The sequence below is a fragment of the Pelobates fuscus genome, chromosome 10 (genome assembly GCF_036172605.1).
Source record: "Pelobates fuscus isolate aPelFus1 chromosome 10, aPelFus1.pri, whole genome shotgun sequence".
NCBI classification, from domain to species: Eukaryota; Metazoa; Chordata; class Amphibia; order Anura; family Pelobatidae; genus Pelobates; species Pelobates fuscus.
The window spans coordinates 70,840,611-70,862,241 of NC_086326.1; the positions used below are offsets into that span (position 1 = coordinate 70,840,611).

Genomic DNA, 21,631 nt, shown 5'->3' on the forward strand with positions numbered 1-21,631 from the left:
TAGTACCATCTACTAGGTGCTATCTGTAAGGTAAATGGAAAATGTCACATATTACCTTGAGCATCACTGTCTGCACTGAATGACTAGATAGAGGAAACTCTATGTGAACGTGACGTCATGACTCCTGATGCACAGCAAGCAGACACCCACTAAAAAAAGTAGTGAGCCAATCAGAATAGCCGTAGCCATAGAACGTCAATGAGCATTCTATGTCAACACACGTGTTCCCGCTCCAAAGCGAGGCTTGAAACGCACCCTTTCATATGTTCGTCCTGTGAGAGAATAGCCACGTCAACTATAAGCTGCATGACGTCAGAACCCCCACTGGGAGGCCCCAAAATATGTCACCTGTCAGAGAACTGACCAGCAGGTAGCGGAGTGGGGGGGGAGAGACCACTGCCAACTCATGGACTTGGATGAGGCTTTTCGGTCTGTCGGGGAGTTTGGCTGCTGTCAGAGGTGGCTGACTGGCTTCCTCATCCTGCTGCAGGTAGGTAATTTTAAGGGAGGGTGGGTGGACCAATCAAGGGGTAATGCCGAGTCACTAGAATTAGCCAAACCAGTGAATGGACACTCCTCCCAAACTGCTGAGGAACTACAACTCCCATCATGCTTTGCCAGGGAAGATGCAGTTCTACCACAGCTGAAGGTGGGGGTGGTTGTTTACCTCCTGTTTAGCCCTGACATAGCCTGAGGATACAGTCTGTCTAAACATCCTAGGAAGGTCCTGGCATGCTAAATCTAAACCACGGGGGTCCTGACTCCATGAAGCCAAAGGGGTGTCAGGGGGCTAAAGGGCTACACTTAAAGTAGAACAGTCACATGTGAGATTTTTGAAAAACCAAATAGCTAAAAGAAAAATCAGCTGATATTTGTACTTCTCATTTTTTTTTTTTTTAAAGCCCAGGTGTTCCTATTTTAAACCAAACAGAAAAAGTGGAAAAACACCCAGAATACGTTAAATATGTATAGAATAAGACAATTTTATAACAAACTTCACTATATTCGATTTCCTTTATTTCCATATATCTAACTGGAAGACATAGAAGCTCATGTTCATCTTTCCATTGTGGATGTTTGACAACATCAGCCAGGTGTTCCATGTTTATATGGAGACATGCTTCTTTTAATTCTTCTATGTGTAAGTGCAACCAATAAATGTGATTTTGTAATTTTATAACAAACTTCACTATATTCGATTTCCTTTATTTCCATATATCTTACTGGAAGACATACAAGCTCATATTCATCACACTACCCCTGAGAGGGGGAAAAGCCTGATTTCACGTTTGTTTGTGAGTGTATCTAATATTTCGCTTACTATTATCTTATCCCATACTATTTTACGCTATGTTAGTTGACTGATTTTTTCCATACTGACCATATCCACGGATATTCCACCTGAATTCAGGTTGTCTTATTCTATACATGTTTAACGTATTCTGGGTGTTTTTCCACTTTTTTTTGTTTGGTTGTATATTTCTATAGGTTGTTGTGAAGTACACCTGGGATTACTTCCAGCTATACGTTTTATAGATCTTTTAGTGTATATACTTTGTTTCTGTTTGCACATAACTTGTTCCTATTTTAAACGTTTGCATGCCATACAGGGTATGGAATGTTAAATAGATAATTACCCTCTTCAGTGTTATACTCTGTTTGTGCAGCACTTCTGTAGGAATGTCAAAGTGCACATGCACTTGTACAACTTATCTTTGTAGATGCACAAGTATGCTTGAGTGTACTTGAGGCATTGAAGTACAGTGGAGGTAAGACTTTTAAAAAATATATATTTTTACTTCTGCAATTATATTCATCATATTAAATACAATGCAATGGTGTTTACAATTTAAGGCTAGCAAGATTCCATGGGAGTTGTAGTCCTAAAACAGATTGGTGCGGTATATATTCTGCCATGAAAAGCCTGTTAAAGGTCCACAATACCTTGGCGTTACGAATCAGTCATCACTGATCTGAAACCAGTATCTAAAGGTTATTAAAGTGCCCAGGCACATACAGATACAATGAATATCACAGCATAGTGAGTGACATGTTTTAATTATTCTGATTGTATGAGTAGAATGACAGCTTATGTGTGTGACTAGTAAGGTCACTATGGTGCTAAACCTCCTTAGGAAGATGAGCGATCGGTGACTGAACTGTATCATCAGGGGATAACAGAGGGGAATGCACATTAAACAGGAGGTAACTTTTGACTGACCCGCTTCCCGTGGCGTTAATCAGTAGCCATATGCATAATTGCTGCAGGGCAGTGATGGGTAACCTTTCGTGCTCCATCTAATGTATCACTTTGAACTAGCTGGCAGAATATCAGGCATAAAATAGTCCAAAACAGCTGGAGTGTCAAAGATCAGCCAACATTGCTTTAGGGGAAGATCTATAATGAGACGTTTATTAGCGGGAGCATTGCTATACTGTAGAAACCTATAATTAAGTAAAATTTAAAAACACATTTATATTTCTGTGTTTATTATTTGGCTTCAGTTGCACTCACAGAAAGTAATTAAAAACAATAAAATAAAAATTAGTTTGACCCTTAGCAATAGCCACATTTTATAAATTGACTGTCATCCATTTGTCCGTAAATCATGTGCTTTTAAGAAGTCCTTTTCTAGAAGACAATTCAATTTACACTATAACTATTTATCAGATTCAGTAGTCTTGATAGCAGTAAATAATGCACAATTGACTTGTGTGTCTACATGGTAGTAATGTGATTTTCAGCACTATTTTAATCTTGAAAAAGATGAGCTTTGAGTATAGATGTTGCTAGGCGTACTTTGTGGGTTTGTGACCCTGGATGTGCGTGCAACCTTTTACGCTTGGATCTTGATGGTTGGTGTAGGGGTCAGGCGGATACTACTTTCTATTATAAAAAGAAAGGTTAGTAGTACTGTGGTCTGTTAGGGGGACACAGGACACAGCCAATTCCCTGTAGCCGTCAATGGTATGTATATAGCGCCAACTTATTCCACAGCGCTTTACAATATTCTAAACTGAGGGAGATTTAATAATAAATGAGAGATTTGCAAAATGTTACAGGAATAATAGGTAGATGAAGACCCTGCTCAAACAAGCTTACAGTCCGACACTTAGACTTCGATCTGAGTCTATAAAAGTCAGTAGTTCCTACTTTGTCTCTGTATATCTTTTGACTGGGTTGGAATTTAAGTGAAATTCCAACACAGTCAAAATGAGTATATCATAAATATTCTATCTTTGTGAAATACAAATTTTTCAGGTGGGGGTGGAGGGATGGGGGGGGTTGACAGTGCCGCTTTAAGTATATCTCCAGTGGTGTTATAACCAGGGGAGCATCTCCTCCAAGTGACAGGTTGCAGGGGATGCACAGGTTTTTCCCTACCCATCTGAGCGGGCACCGTAAACCATAAAGAACCATAAAATAGAACAATGTCAAAGTCAGTAGCTAAGCAAGTGTAGTGAATGTGGTTGATAAACAGGAAACAAACATATTCAAAACAGGTTATGAACCTGATCTTGACACTGGAGGAATGAATACGTAAAACGAGACTTATAAAACACTAATATATACGTGCCAACAAATGTTGCAACACTGTATGATTGGTAAACTGCACAAAAAAGTATACAGTATTTAATGGTGCTAACAATATAATGTAAATTAGTTTGAGCAAACAGTGAGCAGACCTGTTGCATACTGAGTAATTAAAAGGAAACAAATGTTAGAAATACAGAAACGTTATTTCTAACAGAGTTTATTCCTAGATAATTAGGGGTTCCCCTTTTAGGAGTAAAGTAAAATTAGCTTTACTCACCTTTTAGCCCTTGGCCCTTGTCTCTCTGCGGCCACAACTTTGCCACTGTCTGAGATCATGAGCAGTGAATACCTTACTACCAATTCAATATTACTCCATTGACTGCAGGAATGTAATAGGAGGCACAATTAGAAACATGTTTATTCCCTTTTTTTTTTTTATTATAATTCTTTATTTTTGAAGTGCATAAGCAAAGTACAGTCGCTTGTGAGGTACCCCAAAGGCACTCCTCCAGCATATTATAAAACATTTAAACAGGAAGGGGTAAAGATGACTTTGCACAGTTTTATATATTTAAGTTATGCATTACACGGTTTCGGTTGTTCTGACTTAGGCATATTCATATCATAAAATAAGCTAAATGCTAAATCATGAAATAAAAGAAAGTTAAGATGCTGTGTCATGTGTAACGGTAGCTATACCAGTAGACTAGTGTAGTCGATATAGTATTGTGAGTCGCTTAATAGAATTGCGTTTTTTAATTAGCTGGGTCAGGATGCTACGGAGCGAGTGTTGCCTTTCTCGTGTAAATGGTCATGCAGGAGTAGTATTACCTAGTGCTAGCTACGTAGTAAGGCAGAGCCGTGCCCTATTTTATGGTGAATCAAAAACAAGATGAATAGCAGGTCTTGCATACCTTAGCCTACTCTGGCCCAGTTACGTGAGGAGGGCGCAGATTCAGATTTAAGCATAGTGCTTCATGTTATAGTGTATGCTAGACAAATTATGAGGTTAGCGTTCATATATATGAGCAGTTCAGTTAAGTCAACGTTTGTAGGGCATGCTAGGCAAGTTAACAGTGTATCATTTATATGTGTGTAGGTTGAGACAAAGCGTGTTGCATGTGCGGTCATAACGAACTGTGGTACAATGCTAACAATCAAACATATTTACGAGTCTTTGCGTAGAAGTAAACAGCTTTAAACCAAGAAAGAAAAGAAAGAGATGCTCCGGTCGCCATTAGAGTGGCAATTGCTTAACTCAGTCTATGTTATATTTACGTGGTGTAGGTAGTTCGTATGTCAACGGCTGTTGTCCGCTGTGAACTGCCCTCCAGATGCAAGTGTGGCATGTTCACTTGAGAGATACCAAGGCAGGTCCCTCAGCCGATGCCCAGTGCATGGACGTGTCTCTTGTCCTCAAAGGCATATCTGTGTTGGGGCTCCGCTCCATCAGTATTCAGCAGAGTGTTCAGACGTGTAGCTCCCCGGTTTGCAGCTCTGACTTGGAGGGACAGAGATGGGCTTTGCTGGGCGATGGTTCTTGGAGCTGGTGAGTGGCTTGTGTGGGCGGCTGGTTTTGCAATCTTGTTCTCTTGAATGCGGGGGCCTTTGCGTTCGACCCTGCAATATGGCGTCATTTCCCGCCCTTGGGCTCGGCAGTGTTTGCGGGGTCTGGTTGCTTTTCTAGGTGCTTGTGGTGGATGCCTGTAGTGACACCGCCTGGTTGCTGGATGGATCCACGTGGCCACTAGTTTCGCTGCCAGACAGTAAGCCATTCCGCGTTCACTCAGCATAGCCCAGAGGCTCTCGCAGAGTTTGTCGAATTCCCCCAGGGGGTTCGTGGGTGGTTGAGCATGGGTGCTTCGTTTTTGGGGCCTTCGCTGGGCAGCCATCTTAGCTGCTTCCCGGTGACCCAATGATCGTTAGTGCTGTTCCAGCTGTGTAGGACAGTCACTTCTGTGCTTTAGTCACTGTGTCTCATGCTTTAGTTGCCGGGATATCCCTCTCCGGCGGGGGGGGGGTTAGGAAGTATGCCGGGGAGACCTCCAGGCGGGTGGCTGCAGTCCCTCGCTTTGTCTGGTAGGCCTCAGGTCTATCCCCAGTTAGGAGCCTCTGATTTCGGTCGGGATGCTTGGCGCTTGGCTCTGTAATGTTAGGGCTCCCTCCTCCAGGTCGCCTGCCCGTCGATTTGGTAAGTTTTTGCCCTGATTTCAGCTGTTTGATAGCGTTTTTGCCCGGAGCTCTTCTCCAGTGCGACTGCTCAGCATGGCAGCTTAGCTCCGCCCCATGTTTGTTCCCTTTTAAATAACATATGCAGTTAAAAAAAAAAAATAACAATAATCATGAGGGCAATGTGTTTGCCAGCATTCTGCACCATTAATCAATGTAATTTGTTGGTAATTTCTCCTCTTTATTGGAAGGAGATATGCCCTGAGCTCATCTCCAGGTGCGGCTGAATGTCCTTCTCTTATTAAAGGGACAGTCTAGACCCCAAAATAACTACAATGCAATCAAGTGATTTTTAGGACATAGATGCTGCTCCTGCAGCCTTGTAGATGAAAACAGTACAGTTTCTGAGAAATAGCATGGTTTTAATTTTACAATCCCCATCAGTCTAGTAGCTATCAAGCAAACACCCACAAGGGCCTTCAGACTAAAATAAATTCATTAATTGAATCTTTTTTATTTCCGGTGGCAGTATGCAGTGAGCTGATGCCAGACGCTGGATGTGCGTCCAGTTCTTATCATATCATAGAGAAGACTGCTGTGAGTGCTGCGCAAGTACTGAGTATCCGTAATGCCTAGTCTAAGAATAGTCTCAATAAGTAAAGAAAGATGTGCCATTTTTTTAATCGAATATCACACGTTAATGTTAAATGAGTTTCTGTTAATGTCAATGTGAATCCAGTGGAAATTCTATATGGCAGTGCTCCAAGAACAGAGCGTCGTCCTTGTATACGATCTAAACTCTTTGGGCTTATAAATGTAGATTACTATGGTTCAAGACTCCCTTGTATAGTCATACTATAAATATATTCTGTAGAGATTAGTTGGGAACATATATTGTAATTTCAAAATGCATTGAGAGATTTGTGCACATCTGTTGGGAATTTTGTAATATATATTTATACGTTAGTTACTCATATTACTTAGAATCTCAGGCTAACAATGTTGAGAATGCGTATATATAATAATTAGGTTTTGCATTTTTATAAAGAGTAGACTTTGTTTTTCCTGTCTGTTTATATCCAGAAGTGACAATCATGGTAATATAAGCTGAAAAGAGACTCACGTCTATCAAGGTCAGCCTTTCACATATCTGTATTGCAAAAGAAGGCAAAAAACACAATGTTAATGAGTGACTACTTGTCCATTGTACCATACGCAATCCTGCTAAAAAGCTGAAACATTATCAACGGATATTAAGTTGTAATGTCAAATATATGGACCTTGAGATATAAACAATATTATAAAGGTGAAGGTAGAGTGGTGATGTATTTTTGCTAATATAAAGATGCTCCAGTCATAATCTCAGCACAAACACAATTCATAGATTTTGGCCTTATATTCACGGCGTAGTTTTCTTCAGATTCAAATCACATTTGTTTTGCTTGAAGGAATCCACTCTCCTGCCTTAATTCCTTATTAGGGATAATTATACTATACGTCTAACCCTGTACGGACGTTTCATTCATTGATGGCACCAGCTCTATTTCACTTTGAACTACTTTGAGCAGTTTGAAGTACTTGTTACATTTAGATAGAAACAAACTATGCAATAGATTACATTCTTTCGTTATCGTTCACTATCTCTGTATACCTAGTTTTGTTTTTTTTACTCAATTATACTATTGGCGTAAAGGCAAAGATCCTAATATCACTACAATAGTTGTATAGGCAATGAGCATGTTCCCTGTTTTTCTAAGGATTTAATAACATTCGTGTCATCCAGCACTCATTCCCTCTCTTCTATTATTTTTGTTAAAATTAAGACTATCTGTCCATTTAGTTTAATCTAGTTCCAAACCCCCGTGCTGAAAATGACTTGCACAACACTTTCTTGCAACAATCGCAAGAACAGTAGAAGTGCAGTCAGAGAATAACTCCGCACTTGGGCACTGTTATTGTAAGACTGCAATGCACAGCCTGAATGAACAACGGATTTTTCCCAAGACTTTTTTAATTATTGCTAGCTTAGTTAAGTTTGTCTTTCCTCTTCAATGCTGGAAGTTGTTCCATTATTAACTCGTATGCTATAAGAGTATATGTTACAATTCTGTGCCCTAAGAGAAAATGCCCCCCAAAAAAAGGAATTACAGTGACGAATATGTTAAATATTTATTTATTTACTACTGGCATTTATAAAGCGCCAGCACATTCCACAGCACTGTACAATTGGGAAGAAGACAAACACAATAAGAACAGACTGATACAATGGACAGAGGACCCTGCCTGTGAGCTTACAATCGGGTTCACATGCTACCTTGGTGGTGATGGAATTGAAAAAATGCAGTGGTTTTTATGCGCAAACATTAATAATACATTAGAAGAATAACATTTCCATTTTAATTGTCATTTATCCATTATTAACTGCTTTTGGAACGGAGAGGAGATGTCAATTTAAATCTTAATTTTGGGGAAGGTGTGACACTAGAACGGTTAGGAACCCCAGCTTTAGATTGCTGACGTGCGTTAGGGGTTAACAGTGTCCTCTCTTTCACATTTTATAAATGTGGGGGAGAAGAAATGTAGCAAGGGACCTTCTGGCCGCTGGATTAGAGGTAAGTGAACTCTTTTATTTACAGGGAAGGGGGCTCAGGAGACTCTTCACTAGTCCAGCATTATCAGTGTAAGTAAGTGGCATTCGGCAGATACCCGGTAAGAAGTGAAAACTTTGTAAACTGAGACTTGTTGGCTGCTAAACATGCACAGGGTTACAAATTTGGCCAATATAGCTGAAATGGTGGGGGTGGGCGGGGGGTGATGGGAGGTTCTACAATTTAGCTGTTTATGCGCATGTTTTTATGCTCATTTGCATAGGTTGTTGTGCAAGGAGGTGGCCTGTCACTATGTTCTTGCACACAGTTAATGGTAGGGGTTTGAAAGATCTCATTTCCAATTCAGCTATGAGTTTCCTTCACACTCAATAGGGTGCTTATACTTTCTCCTGTTATCCAAGTATTTGTACAACATTTAACAGGGCAGGAGTCACATGCAGCAGGTTTCTTCTTGGTATTCTTTTTCAAATGATGGTTGCTGGTCGAGCAACCTGCTTTTTTTTTTTCTTTTCAAACGTGGCAATGGCCCATAGAACACAGTAGTCTCTATTTGTGAAATGCCATGTTTGAGATCTATAAACTTGCGATATTCACACAGGATATCCTTGCCTAGACCTGTTTGTTATTATAAAAAATATGCAACCAAAACCCATAGACTGCCCTCTGTGTTTCAAAGCCATTACTACTGAAATATAGTGATGCCTTATTGGTATCTAATAAGAGTAAAAGAACTGTCAAGCTTCAGAATTGTTGCTATATTGAACAAGATACAGTCTCTAAACAAAAATGAGAAGAGATTAACGGATATCTAAGAATATGCTTTATATTAGGAAACTGTGAAGCTGTTGGACCCTGGATATTTCTATGAGGGAAGTCGTGAATGACCTTTATTTTAAACACTCAACTGGCAGTGGTCCCTCATGTTGGTTTATTCTGGTTACAGTCATTTTATAACTTTTTTGGGGGGAGAGGGACATGGTACATGAAATGTACATCTTTAACAACCACTTTATGCAATGATAATTAGGTCTAGCTATAATTGTTGCTGTTAATTTAGTGCATCTGATTTAGCTAATTTATTGCAGTCTTAACGAGATCTAAACACTTAGGCAAGAGAAAGCTAGTTTATGGAAATTCCCTTTAGATTGATCATTTTCATATTCGAAGTGTATGCATGAGCATCCTTTATTTTTAGAATCTCTTCTAACTTCAGAAGAGTTAAGACATCAGAGAGTTTAAATTATATGAATTTATCGTACTCAAAATGATTTTATGAATCATCAGTATAAAGCGCTGCTGTGAGTTGACAAACTACTTGAAAAATGTAGGGCAAAATGAAACATTTAATTTAATTGAAATTCCAATGCAATCCAAGGACACAAGTGACGGCTGTGGGATTCAAGAATTGTCTTGCTTATCACAAGTCTCGTGGGATCCACTAAAGACCTGCAAGTTGTGCTCTCCATCTTGCTCAAAAGTACAGCAGTGAAGCAGCTTCTGGCAAATCAAGCATCAGGAGCCGAAAAAGACCTCCAGGAATAATGGCAGCAGTAGTGAGGAACAGCTCAAGTTAAGTAAAGTTACCTTCCACCGGACCCGAACTGGAGATATCACTTTTGTGGGTCTTTTTTTTTTAAATAGGCAGTGTGCCCCGAAAGTGACAGATACACTTTATTTATTTATTTTTCTCTTATTTTTCTTTATTGAAATGATTATAGCTCCGACAGCATGCGCATCTCTTTATTGGATAGGCATTCCAATATTTCAAAACACAATCAGACATAACATATACAAATCAAATTAACCAACAACACAAAAAAATCAATAAATAATACACTTTTTTTAACTAGATATGTTTATTAGTAATTATAATTGAAATAACCTTTTTTAGTTTTGTATGTATGTGTATTTATTTTTACGAAATGATTTAGATTAAAAGTTGAACTTGTAATAATTACAAAAAAAACCAAAACTGTTCTTAAGCCTATTGCAGATTGAACACAAACATACTGTTTAACATTTATTGGCAAGCTAGCAAAGCTATACAGAGTGATATTTCGATAAATCGAGGTGTTCTCACAAATGTACGTATTGGCAAGCTGTATGTTTTCTATGTAAATCAAATTCAGAAATAATCATCATTTAAGATGTTTGTTTTATTTTTATATTGCTCTGTTGAAGGATATTCGTCTTTGTTGATATCCGAAAATAAGTACAGAAACATTAACTGGGAAATGTCACATCTGGAAACTACATAACTGAATAAAAAAAAATAAAAAAACAAAAAAAAAATCACCTACAACCTTTTTTTATGATATTAATTTTCCTTATAAATTACTATTAAACAATTAGCAAATTATATATTAACCTATTAACCCTGTTCAGTCCATGTGCATCCAAAGAATACATTGCGAATGAGAAAAAAATATTTCTCCTTATATCTGTATGATTTTTTTTTTCTGTGTTTGACTTCCGGGAACATTGTACAGAGCTAATAACCGTGATTGACAAAGCGTCACAATGGAAGCATTTTGTTGCAAGACAAAGTGTGTATCTATACATTTAACATTATTTTTCACACATTTGTTAGTCATTCAGACCAGTTCATCTCAATAAAGTGTTCTGAGTGCAGTGGCCCTGTCCTTATAACCCCGTAGTATAAAATTCTGAAGTTTGTAGAAAAACATTGAAAACAATTCTATCCTACAGGCAAGTTTAAATTACGGATTAGGTTCTGAGGAGCGTTGGATTGGACCACGCCGGAGGAGACCATGCTTCCTCAATGTCTTTAAAGACTGAGAGGTGAGCAGCGCCGAGGGAGCCTTGGCGTCGGAGAAAATTAAATAAAACTTTTGTTTAACCCCTTAAGGACCAAACTTCTGGAATAAAAGGGAATCATGACATGTCACACATGTCATGTGTCCTTAAGGTGTTTAAAAAAAAAAAAAAAAAGGAGGGGGGGCTATTTCATTCAACTATGGACAGGAATACTATAGTGTTGTTTCTTTAAATATATTAGAAAGTGTAACTTAAGCTGATTTTACTTTCCAGATGGATTGTCATAATGTGTTTATGCAATTTACCTTGCTAATACAAAAATTGTCATAACATATTTTGAAATTAAAATGTGGCAGTTTGTGTTATGTACCCAATGTATGTTAAAGCTATACTACAATAAAAATATTAAAAAAAATAATAGGAAGTGACTTCCACTTGATGAGGAATAACAATGGGGAAATAGTGTAGAGCACAGTTAACATTGCAGAAGGTAAACAGGAAAGTGGTTTAACTGAGCAGTTCTGTAGGTCAGAGTACATTGCAATCAGAGATGGCCATTGTGCTGTATCAAGGAGTCCCACATTTTTGTGTGGGGGCTACTGTAGTGTGAGTTTCTCTATATTATGTATGTACCAATTTTTTGCATCTAAGTGCCATCCAGAAATCTGTTTTCTTTTAATAAAGTGCATTTTTCAGTCTAGGTGAAGTGAAGCATCAAAAATCATCTCTCTTATTGTGCATGAAATTGGTTTGCTCCCTCAGTTGTATGTATGCATAGCAAATACATTTAAGAGATTAAATCGTTTGCTATGGAGTTGAATAATTTAGGTTACTACTTAAGAAAGTCTTGAGGAATTCCCTTATTTGCACATAGGTAATGAGTGCGTGTGTGTGTGTATATCCATCAAATCCATAGGTGGGGATCATTCCACCCAAGTGCTCCATTCCAGAGCAGGTTTATGCTCTGGAAATTGTAAGTAGAATACTTGCCTGTATAATATGTTCATTTAATAATTGGACTACACCATTGGTTTTCCTATTTGTGCTTCCCTCCACATATATTACTGACTACTGCTCAAGATATCTGACCTCATATCCTTGTGCGGGGATTGTTCTGTCCTGGCGTGCAATATTAGAGCTAATTGAAGCTCTGGAAAGTGTGAGTGTTCTATAGGCACGGTCTTTATATCTACTGCATTTCTTACAGAATTATACTATTGTATATTTCTTTGTTAAAGATACCTCTCACAATTATCCTTCTCTGTTGATTGTATGTATAATCCTTTTTAAATACTAAGCGCAGCTCACCATTTGTTTCTATTTATCTGCATATTTCTACAAAACTATCCTGGTTCAAATCCTTCTACCTGCAGAGAGTTGTTGTTAAAGAGAATACTTCGATGCCAGAGAATCTTTAAATAGTTGTGACCTCCACTTGTATGTAACAAATGTTTCTAAATAAATCCTTGCGCCCGTGCTACTATTTCATGTTGTGAAGCTTAACTGCCCTTTATGTATAAAGATATATTCTGCAATCATCACAATAGACAATTGGTTTTCATGGAGATATTTCCACATTTAGCAGTTTGGAGGATATTTCTTATTTATAACTACAAAGTGTTGTGCCTTAGCATTGCCTTTGCGGCTGCCAGACCTAACTGGTCCAGCTTGGGCATGGAAATGCCCCTCTGCAAGGGAGCGAGTGGTTTGCACCTCGATGGGCGTAGAGCACTTATATGAATACCACAAATGCAACAAAGAGCCCAAAAACTAATACACAACCCTGCAAGCAGTTTTCCCATGCACAACAGACAGACCACATACACACACAACTCCACAAGCAGGCCTCCTACAAATATACCACGCTGACCATACCACAGGTATCCCTCCCCTCCTACCTGTTACCCACATGCAGAAACCTAAAACCACACACAGCCCATAGACATATAAAGCACACGCACGTATAACATACCACACACCGCTCACACAAACCTGGTGTCCCTTTAAATAATTACTAGGCAGTCAATATAAATATTTCATATGGGTGCATTTTATTGAAAAGGAACACAGATTAACACTAATTGAGGATAAAAAAACCTATTGATAGCAGATTGTTGTTTTGTTTTAATAAGAGTGTTTGAAATGTATGTCTATATAATGTATTGGTAGACAATGGTAGTTCTATTTTTGTGAATGTGCTATTGATATATTTTGGCATAAGTATCATTGTATAGCCGAAAGCAGTTATTACGCCAATATTGTTATATTGTAGACATATATACTGAATAGCTTGTCAGGCAAGTGACAGAAATGTAATAAAGTAGTGAGCAAATTAAGAACTGTCACTTACACAGAATTGACAGTTCCATTTTAACCACATTCCCGGTCTCCATATCATGACATCCAGCTAACACATAGAAAATACTACACAAATTCTGACATGTTTCATTTTAAAATCATATAATTCTGCTTTGTAATAGGTGGTGTTGGTCACAGACACTCTGAACCTGACAGCTTACTATATGGAAAAACAAAAGAAAGTATATACACTAAAGATAAGAAAACGTATTACTGGAAGTGATCCCAGGTGTACTCCACAGCCACCTAAGTAAATATGGTTATATATAGAAAAGTGGAACCCACCCAGAATACGTGAAATATAAAACAGAATAACCTGTTAGGTAGATATTCCGGTATATGTTTCTGTATAAATAAATCAAAAAGCTAACATAGCATAAAAAATATATTAAATATTAGGTCTCAATATATGTGATATAGGTACACTCACAAACGAATGAGAAAAACGAGCCTTTCACCCACTCAGGGGTACTCTGACGAAAATGAGCGGTAGTCTTCCAACCAGATATGTGAATAAAGAATAAGAATATAGTGAAGCACGTATGTAAAAAAGTATAACAAATTTATTGGTCGCACTTACACTTCAGTAGTAAAAAAGAGGCATATCTCCAAATAATTATGGACCTCCTGATGTTTGGAAATCCAGAGTTCCGTAGTAGGAGTCTTGGAGCAGTTATACAGTGGTAACAATACATAAAATAAACAGTATAAAAATAAAAGTCCCTGTGGACTTTTATTTTTATACTGTTTATTTTATGTATTGTTACCACTGTATAACTGCTCCAAGACTCCTACTACGGAACTCTGGATTTCCAAACATCAGGAGGTCCATAATTATTTGGAGATATGCCTCTTTTTTACTACTGAAGTGTAAGTGCGACCAATAAATTTGTTATACTTTTTTACATACGTGCTTCACTATATTCTTATTCTTTATTCACATATCTGGTTGGAAGACTACCGCTCATTTTCGTCAGAGTACCCCTGAGTGGGTGAAAGGCTCGTTTTTCTCATTCGTTTGTGAGTGTACCTATATCACATATATTGAGACCTAATATTTAATATATTTTTTACGCTATGTTAGCTTTTTGATTTATTTATACAGAAACATATACCGGAATATCTACCTAACAGGTTATTCTGTTTTATATTTCACGTATTCTGGGTGGGTTCCACTTTTCTATATATAGCTTACTATATGGCCCTGGTGGCAGTATTTAATTCTGCCTACATTGGGAATGTTCTTTAGTTACTCTGGTTCTACTCAGACAAGGTGTCCACTCAACAAGGCATGTTTTTTTCCCCCCCTTTCCTTTAAACCGGGTGTGCCGAAAAGGTAGATCCCCAGATGCTGTAGAACTACAACTCCCATGATAATTTGCGTGTCTGCATGCCTTTAGAATGACAAGGCATCATGGAAGTGCTAGTTTTAAAACATCTGGCGATCTACCTTTTGGGCACTCCTGCTTTAAAGGGACACGATAAGTCACCCAGACCAGTTCATCTCAGCAAAGTTTTCAGAAACTTGCAAGGTTTGGTCCTCACCTAATAGCTGTCAGTATGTCAGCCACTAAAGGCACTTCTGCTGCTGTAACCAAGCTGCTGTAATTCAATGATTTCCTATGGGGAACTTTGAATATATGTGCACAGCAATCACTGTGCATGTACAGGGTTTGACATATCAGGACATAATAAAAATCATATGTTCCTTAGCAGATCTTTAAATTAGGTAAAAACAACCTCAGATGAACAACAAAGCATGACATATTACACCGTGTCATGATTTATTTAGCAAAAATTAAGCCAACATGGAAAATCCATGTGTGAAAAACAAATTACACCTTATGATTCAAAAGCTTGTAGAACCACCTTTAGCTGCAACAACTTGAAATGTGTCAGTGTGTGAATGTGTAGGACATTATAGGGTTGTGGAGGGCAGATTAAAGCAAAAATAAATATCAGTTATTTTATTTAAAAAAACATGTTTCATCCCACATTCTTTCCTTTGTCCAGGAGGGGAGACATGCTCAAGCTCTGGTGGTCAGGTGGGAGTGAACTCTATCCTGTAGCTTCTAGGCTAGAGTTCACTCTCGCAAGATTGGAGACGTGCCATGGTAACCACGGCAACGCTCCAAGCTCATGAGAGAAGAATCCGGCGGAGTTGCAGGTCAGAGCTCTTATTTTCTCTCTCCCTACCCTCCGGTCTGTGAAGGCACACTGCAGAGCTGGCGCTTGGATAGCAACAGCCATGCATGGGCAGGCGGGGGAGAGCCTCAGCGCATTACTATTTTCCTGTTGCACCCTGCCCCCTGGATCTGTCACTGGTAAAATTATGGACTTTGTTTGAAAATAGCCTTATAACCCTTCCCAGATTATCTTGAAGATTATTGCTGATGTCTTGCCTCCTTAGCATTGTGTTAACACACACACCTGAATGCACCAGACCAACAAACTGATAAAACGTCGGCTTTTATAGAGGTGGTCACATGTGCTGATGATTAATCAAGGGCCTTTGATTACCAGCACCTGCCTGCTACTTAACTTCTTAATTGCTATGGAGGCAGTAAGGGTTTACTTAGTTCTTCTCACATGGCTTCTTCATTTTGACTTTATTTGTGTTAAAAAAAGCTTGACCCAGTGTAATATGTCTACATGGAGCATTGGGGTGGACTATCATGGAGCAGGCCATGCTTTCCTCCATAAGGTTGCGGAAGGCTGCTGAGATGAACAGTGCAGAAGGTACCTCAATGCTGGGAAAAAAGAAAGGTAACTTTTTAGAAAGATGTATTACAAATGTGGGAGGACCAATGTAGAGCTAAGGACAGGAACACTATAGCATTGGGAAAACAAACCTGTATTCCCAATACTATAGTGTTCCTTTAAGGTTAAATTTAGAGATGTCTGGTGCAACACAATATTACTTTTTTTGGAAGGAATATGATTTGGTATAGTGTGCTTTAAAAATCCATATTTTGTTTAACTTAAATTTAATAATTGGTCTAATTCACAAATGCATGCCTATGTGAGGGCAGCCATTTTTGTCTTCATTTTGTGATTATTCCCCACAGTTAATATTATCGGCTGCTTTGGTGGAAATGTATTCATGGCCATTTCAGAAGGGAGGAGTGAGAGGTGACCTTATGAAACAAGTGAATATTTGCACAACATAAATGAAATGCACAACTAAGCATATGTTGTTGTTGGTTTTTTTTTTTTATAGAAGTTGCATTACTTCAAAAAGAGGAAGTGTCACATCCCAGTATTTTTTTTTTTTTAATTCTTTATTTTTCTTGTGCAGATGATGACAACAAGCAAGTAGAGCCACAACAGCATCCACAAGCATAGTTATTGCAGTTTACATTGTGGCAGATTAGTCGGCACATTTTTTGTATAAAGTTGACAGGCTAATAGAAACGCTTACATAACATGTTACAATAATTAAGCCTTTAACAAAGCTAGTCACGTTTAAGGAGTGTTGAGAAATTTAACATCATTCATTACCGAACGCTTTTGATTGAAAGAGTATTAACATAACGTATTTAACTCAAGAAATGCGTAGCTAGCTTATAAACATATAATGATAGAGTTGAACATTTGCTTGGCTTATAAGGAAGAAGCACAAATTTATGAATAGTGTAGTGCAAGCTGAATAAAGGCTAAGTACGATTAATGTAGTGGGTCACGTTGAGGTCAGCGAGTAAAACATAATGCATATATATTGGTACTTAAGTGTGAGAGAGTTCGCTTAGCTATGCAGGAGTAAACTCTGTGATCGCCCTGGACAAGGGCTTAGTGTGGGTATGCAGTCTGGTGAAGTTATACAATGGGTTCAGGTGAATGGATATGTCACATTTTGTGGTAGTTGTGCACTACGTGCTACTGTTGGCTTGTAGAAGCTCAACAGTGTGAAGCTGTCCGTTAGTTAATCGTTGTGTGCCTAGAGTGGGTTGCGTGTGTGTCCAGCAGGGAAAGATATCAGGTTTAAGATCCGCACGTTATGCCTGATCAGGTAGGGCAAACGGGGAGCCATTAAAGGTGACGTGTTGACTGCCTGTGGATTTAAAGGCACAGGCTTATTTAGGGCATTATCTGTTGCATGCGGGTTAATAGCAGAGGTAACGGCTAATTCAAAGGGCAAAACAGATTTTAAACATTTTAGATGGACTGGGCTAATACATTTTGTGGTTAGATACAGTAGGCTTGTTACTCATTGGGCGTCAGGAGGGAGATTGCCTGGTGAAACAAAGTTTTATCTACAGTCCAGCACGTCTTTAAACTGCCATATGGCAATAAAATAAGATGTTGGGTACACATGTCTGCACAATTAGGACATGCGTGGGAGAAACACGCTGAGTATGTGCACTGGTTAGCTCCACACTTTTAAGTAAGGGACAGGATAATGATAGTGATATACGGGCACAGTGTTTAGATTAACTTGGTAGGGAGCTAAGTAAGATATCATTACACTGTGCAGTGCTGGTCTGTTATTCAGGTGCATGTCTGCTGAACACATGAGGATATTTAACCTTTACATAGCTGCGAAATATATAGGCATGCAATAGCTCGGGAGCAAAGCAAGAAAATAAAAAATAAAATAAAAAATAAAAAATAAATAAAAAAAAAAAAAAAAAAAAAAAAAAACAACACTACTATGAATATGAATAAACTGCGCTCAGAAATTCGATGTTGATTGCTAATCTCAAATCATAGATAAATATAGAACCATGTACATCATACAGTGTCCCGGAATTGGGGCCGACATGGGTGTAGTCCGCTTCTGGAGCAAACCCGATACCAGTACAGTCCGTTGGCTGCAGCATGGGCGGTAAGTTGGGTCGTCACGACCATCCACAGAGATCTATTCCCAGAGAGAGAGTCTGTGTCCGGTTGGCTGGAACGAGTCGTGGTCTCTTGGTGGCTGCGTCGGGACCCAGCAATGGGTGGGATAACAATCCGGTAGGTGATCTATTAAGTCCCAGAGATTTTAAGTTGCTTGATAGAGGTTGGTGGTGGGGCCCAGTGTAGTCAGGTGGGGGCAACGTCGGAGAGAAGGTGAAGGCGCCTCAGTTCGGTTTATGTGGTAACTGCGGCGTATGTAACTGGTGTAAGGTTTCGGGGTACAAATGGGGCGCTGCCCGCTGGATTCCAACTGTGGGTCGGTGTGGTGGAGGTTGCGGGGCCCGTCTGGAGGAGTGAGTCCCTTGTGAGGCCCAGGGTCTGTAGTAGTTCCGCTGCGTCTAGCGGGTCATGGATCTTGTGGGTTATCTCCCCGTGCTGTACATGGAGTGAGTTGGGGGTCCGCCAGCGATATGGAATATTTTGCTGCTGAAGCGTAATGGTGAGGGGTCGGAGTGACCTACGCCACGCCAAGGTGCCCCCTGACAGGTCTCCATAGAAAGTCAGCTTCCTATTCTCGAATTGCAGGGGGGTCTTTCCCCGGAGGGCGGTAAGGACCGACGCTCTGTCCGCTCCGTTACGAAAGGTAAGGATGGTGTCCCTTGTGGCTGAGGTAGGGGCTTTGGCTGATTTTGGGACTCTGAATATAGTTATGGGCTCAATAGGTGCAGTAGTACCTGGAGGCAGTATGCTGGTCAGAAGGCGTTTGACCGTGCGCGGAACTTCTGTCTCCGGTAGCTCTTCTGGCAGCCCCCTGACCTTGATATTGAATCGCCTCTTCGCGTCCTCCTGGGCATCTAGGCGTCGTTCCAGCAGCGCATTCTTGCGGTGCAGTTCCCGCAGGTCACTTTGCAGGGTAGCGATGGTGCTCTTGTGTTCCTGAGAGGAGGCCTCTAGCACAGAGATGCGGCCTGTCAGACCTCGCAGTTCGCCCCTTAAGGCCGTGACATCCGTGAGGATATTGCTTTGCAGGTCTGCCAGGAGGGCCTTGAGCACCCCCGTGGTCACCAGGTCGGCATCAGGGTCTTTTCTCACGTTGCTGGAGGGTTGCTTTGGTTTCGGGTCTGAAGGTGGGAGGTATTCCTCCTCTGCTTCCTCAGAATAATCGTCCGAGAGGTCCAAGCAGCCACCGTGGAGCGCCGCCATATTGGCTTCACTCGGGCCACATGCTCTCCTCCACATTTCCCCGATCGTGAGCCCCGGGGTTGTTACATCTGCCGCCTTCTTCTTATGCTTGCGTCCCATTTGGCTTGTGGGGTACTTGCTGACAAGGAGCGGTGGTGATCTTGGCGTTGATTAGGCGAGATTTCTCCGATTTTGTCGCGGAGCTCCAGAGTAGTGCGTCCGATCACCTCGAGTCGCCGACCGGAAGCCACATCCCAGTATTTTAAATATGGTTTACTTTTTCTGTGCAACAAATGTTTCTTGGCTAAAAACCAAAAATAAAAGTTAATGTAGAAATTCACACCTCTCTATTTTGCAACCTTTTCCATCGTTGTTAAAAGCTCTGTCCTTTGCATAGGGAAGTCAGCATAGAGGAAGCCTACAAAGAAGAGGCAAATGTAAACGTGTTTATGATTCTCCTTCTCATTTGCAATGTGTGCCCTGGTTGTGGTTGGACTGAACCGGATTGTGATGTAAATTGCTATATCCTTTATATAAATTTAAAAGACAAAAATGGTTACTCCAACCACCATGACTACTTCAGTGACATAGTGGTAGGAGTATGTATGTGCAGAGTTTCTGCTTGAAAAACTGCGCATACAGAGATATAGTATTTGTAATTGTGTGCTGGGGGCTAGTTGCACTCCCATCACATGTGACATTGGGAGCACAAAAGTCTGTTCCTGGTTGCCTAATGTCAATTCTGGGCATATTTAATGTCTGCACTGCAGTACAAGCTGCCGACAGAAGTTAAAATCTTCCCCTTGCAGACAGAGCGCCTGCAAGGGGAAGCTAGCTCCCTATTCCCACCCTCCTTCCATTGCTGGCAGTATTTTTGTTTTGTTTTTTCCCCCTCTGCCTCCCTCTCTTCCCTTGTTGGCCTGGAGCATGCCCATGCGCTACAAGCCAGCGGTTGGTCCAATCATAGGCTTCTCTATGAGATGCCTGTCCCTTGGACCGCGCACAGCCCCAGTGACATCAGGAGGGTTCGCAAAAATTTGCGCTTGGAGGTTCGCCCGGTGTTGGATTCCAGGTGATGAAAATACTTTTTTTTTTTTTTTTCAACTCTATGTTTTAGAGCAGGGGACTTCCTCCATAGTGATTTTTACATAGAAAAGTTACATAAATACATAATTTTCAGTGTTTTATTAAATGTTGTCATTTTCAGAGAAGTGACAGTTCCTTTTTATAGTGGCACTTCAAGTTGGAGTTGACCTACATATTTATAATGCAAACACCGTACCAGCTTATAACTCCTTGAATTGTTAAGTTGCAAAAAGGTCTCCTGTCTCCCTGAAAATTTCTGCAGATGTAAGCCTCGCTAGTTAAGCAAAAACACATTAAGCATCATAACCACTACAGCTTGCTGAAGTGGTTGTGGTACCAGGAGTGCCTTGGTACCTCACCATTGCAAGTAGTTTTTGATGGGTTCTAACCTCGGGGTTGGCCAGTCGCTGCTCCCTTTCTCTACTCCTAATGCTGGAGAGACAGAAACGTTCTATGCTAGAACTTCCATGCAAATTAGTTTCTATTCCATGCCCACGCATGCACGATAGTTTTCATTCCATGCCCACGCATGCACGCTAGTTTCCATTCCATGCCCACGCATGCCCGCTAGTTTCCATTCCATGCCCACGCATGCCCGCTAGTTTCCATTCCATGCCCACACATGCACATTAGTTTCCATTGGATTGGGATGTGCGCACTGTGCCAATCAGACGCTCTCCTGAGACAATCTGACTAAAATAGCAGTTTCACTCTCCTGTTTTACGGAATTACCTCTAGTGACAAGAGACAAGTTAGCCCTGCAGGTTTCAGCTGCAGGGTTAAAAGGTAAGGGTACATGGCACAGATCTTATCATTGACACAAAGCTGTCTGGGTGCCTATGGTGTTCCTTAAAGGATGAGTTACTGGAATGAGAATGTGAAAATCCAAAATATGGTTTACTTTTATTATGCTGGAAAGAAAGTATGAAGAACATGCAGTGGAACATGTTTATAGTCTGTTTTTGTTTTTTTTAGGATTTTTTTTATTCTATATTTTATTTTTTAAAATAATTTGGCGCTATTGGTAGATCAAGGATCAGGGTCTTAGGTGATACAAACTATGAGGCAGTTA

The 21,631-nt window shown here is 40.0% G+C and overlaps 1 protein-coding gene across 1 annotated transcript in view; it reads left to right on the top strand.

Annotated features, from left to right (window-relative positions):
- The first annotated feature begins 222 nt into the window (after window positions 1–222).
- Window positions 223–21,631, top strand: part of LOC134575308 (solute carrier family 22 member 15-like) — a 229,344-nt gene continuing 207,935 nt past the window's right edge. The window contains exon 1 of the mRNA XM_063434584.1: window positions 223–490. Coding sequence (XP_063290654.1) covers window positions 407–490 — 84 coding nt within the window. The 5' untranslated portion in view covers window positions 223–406. The remainder of the gene's footprint in view (window positions 491–21,631) is intronic.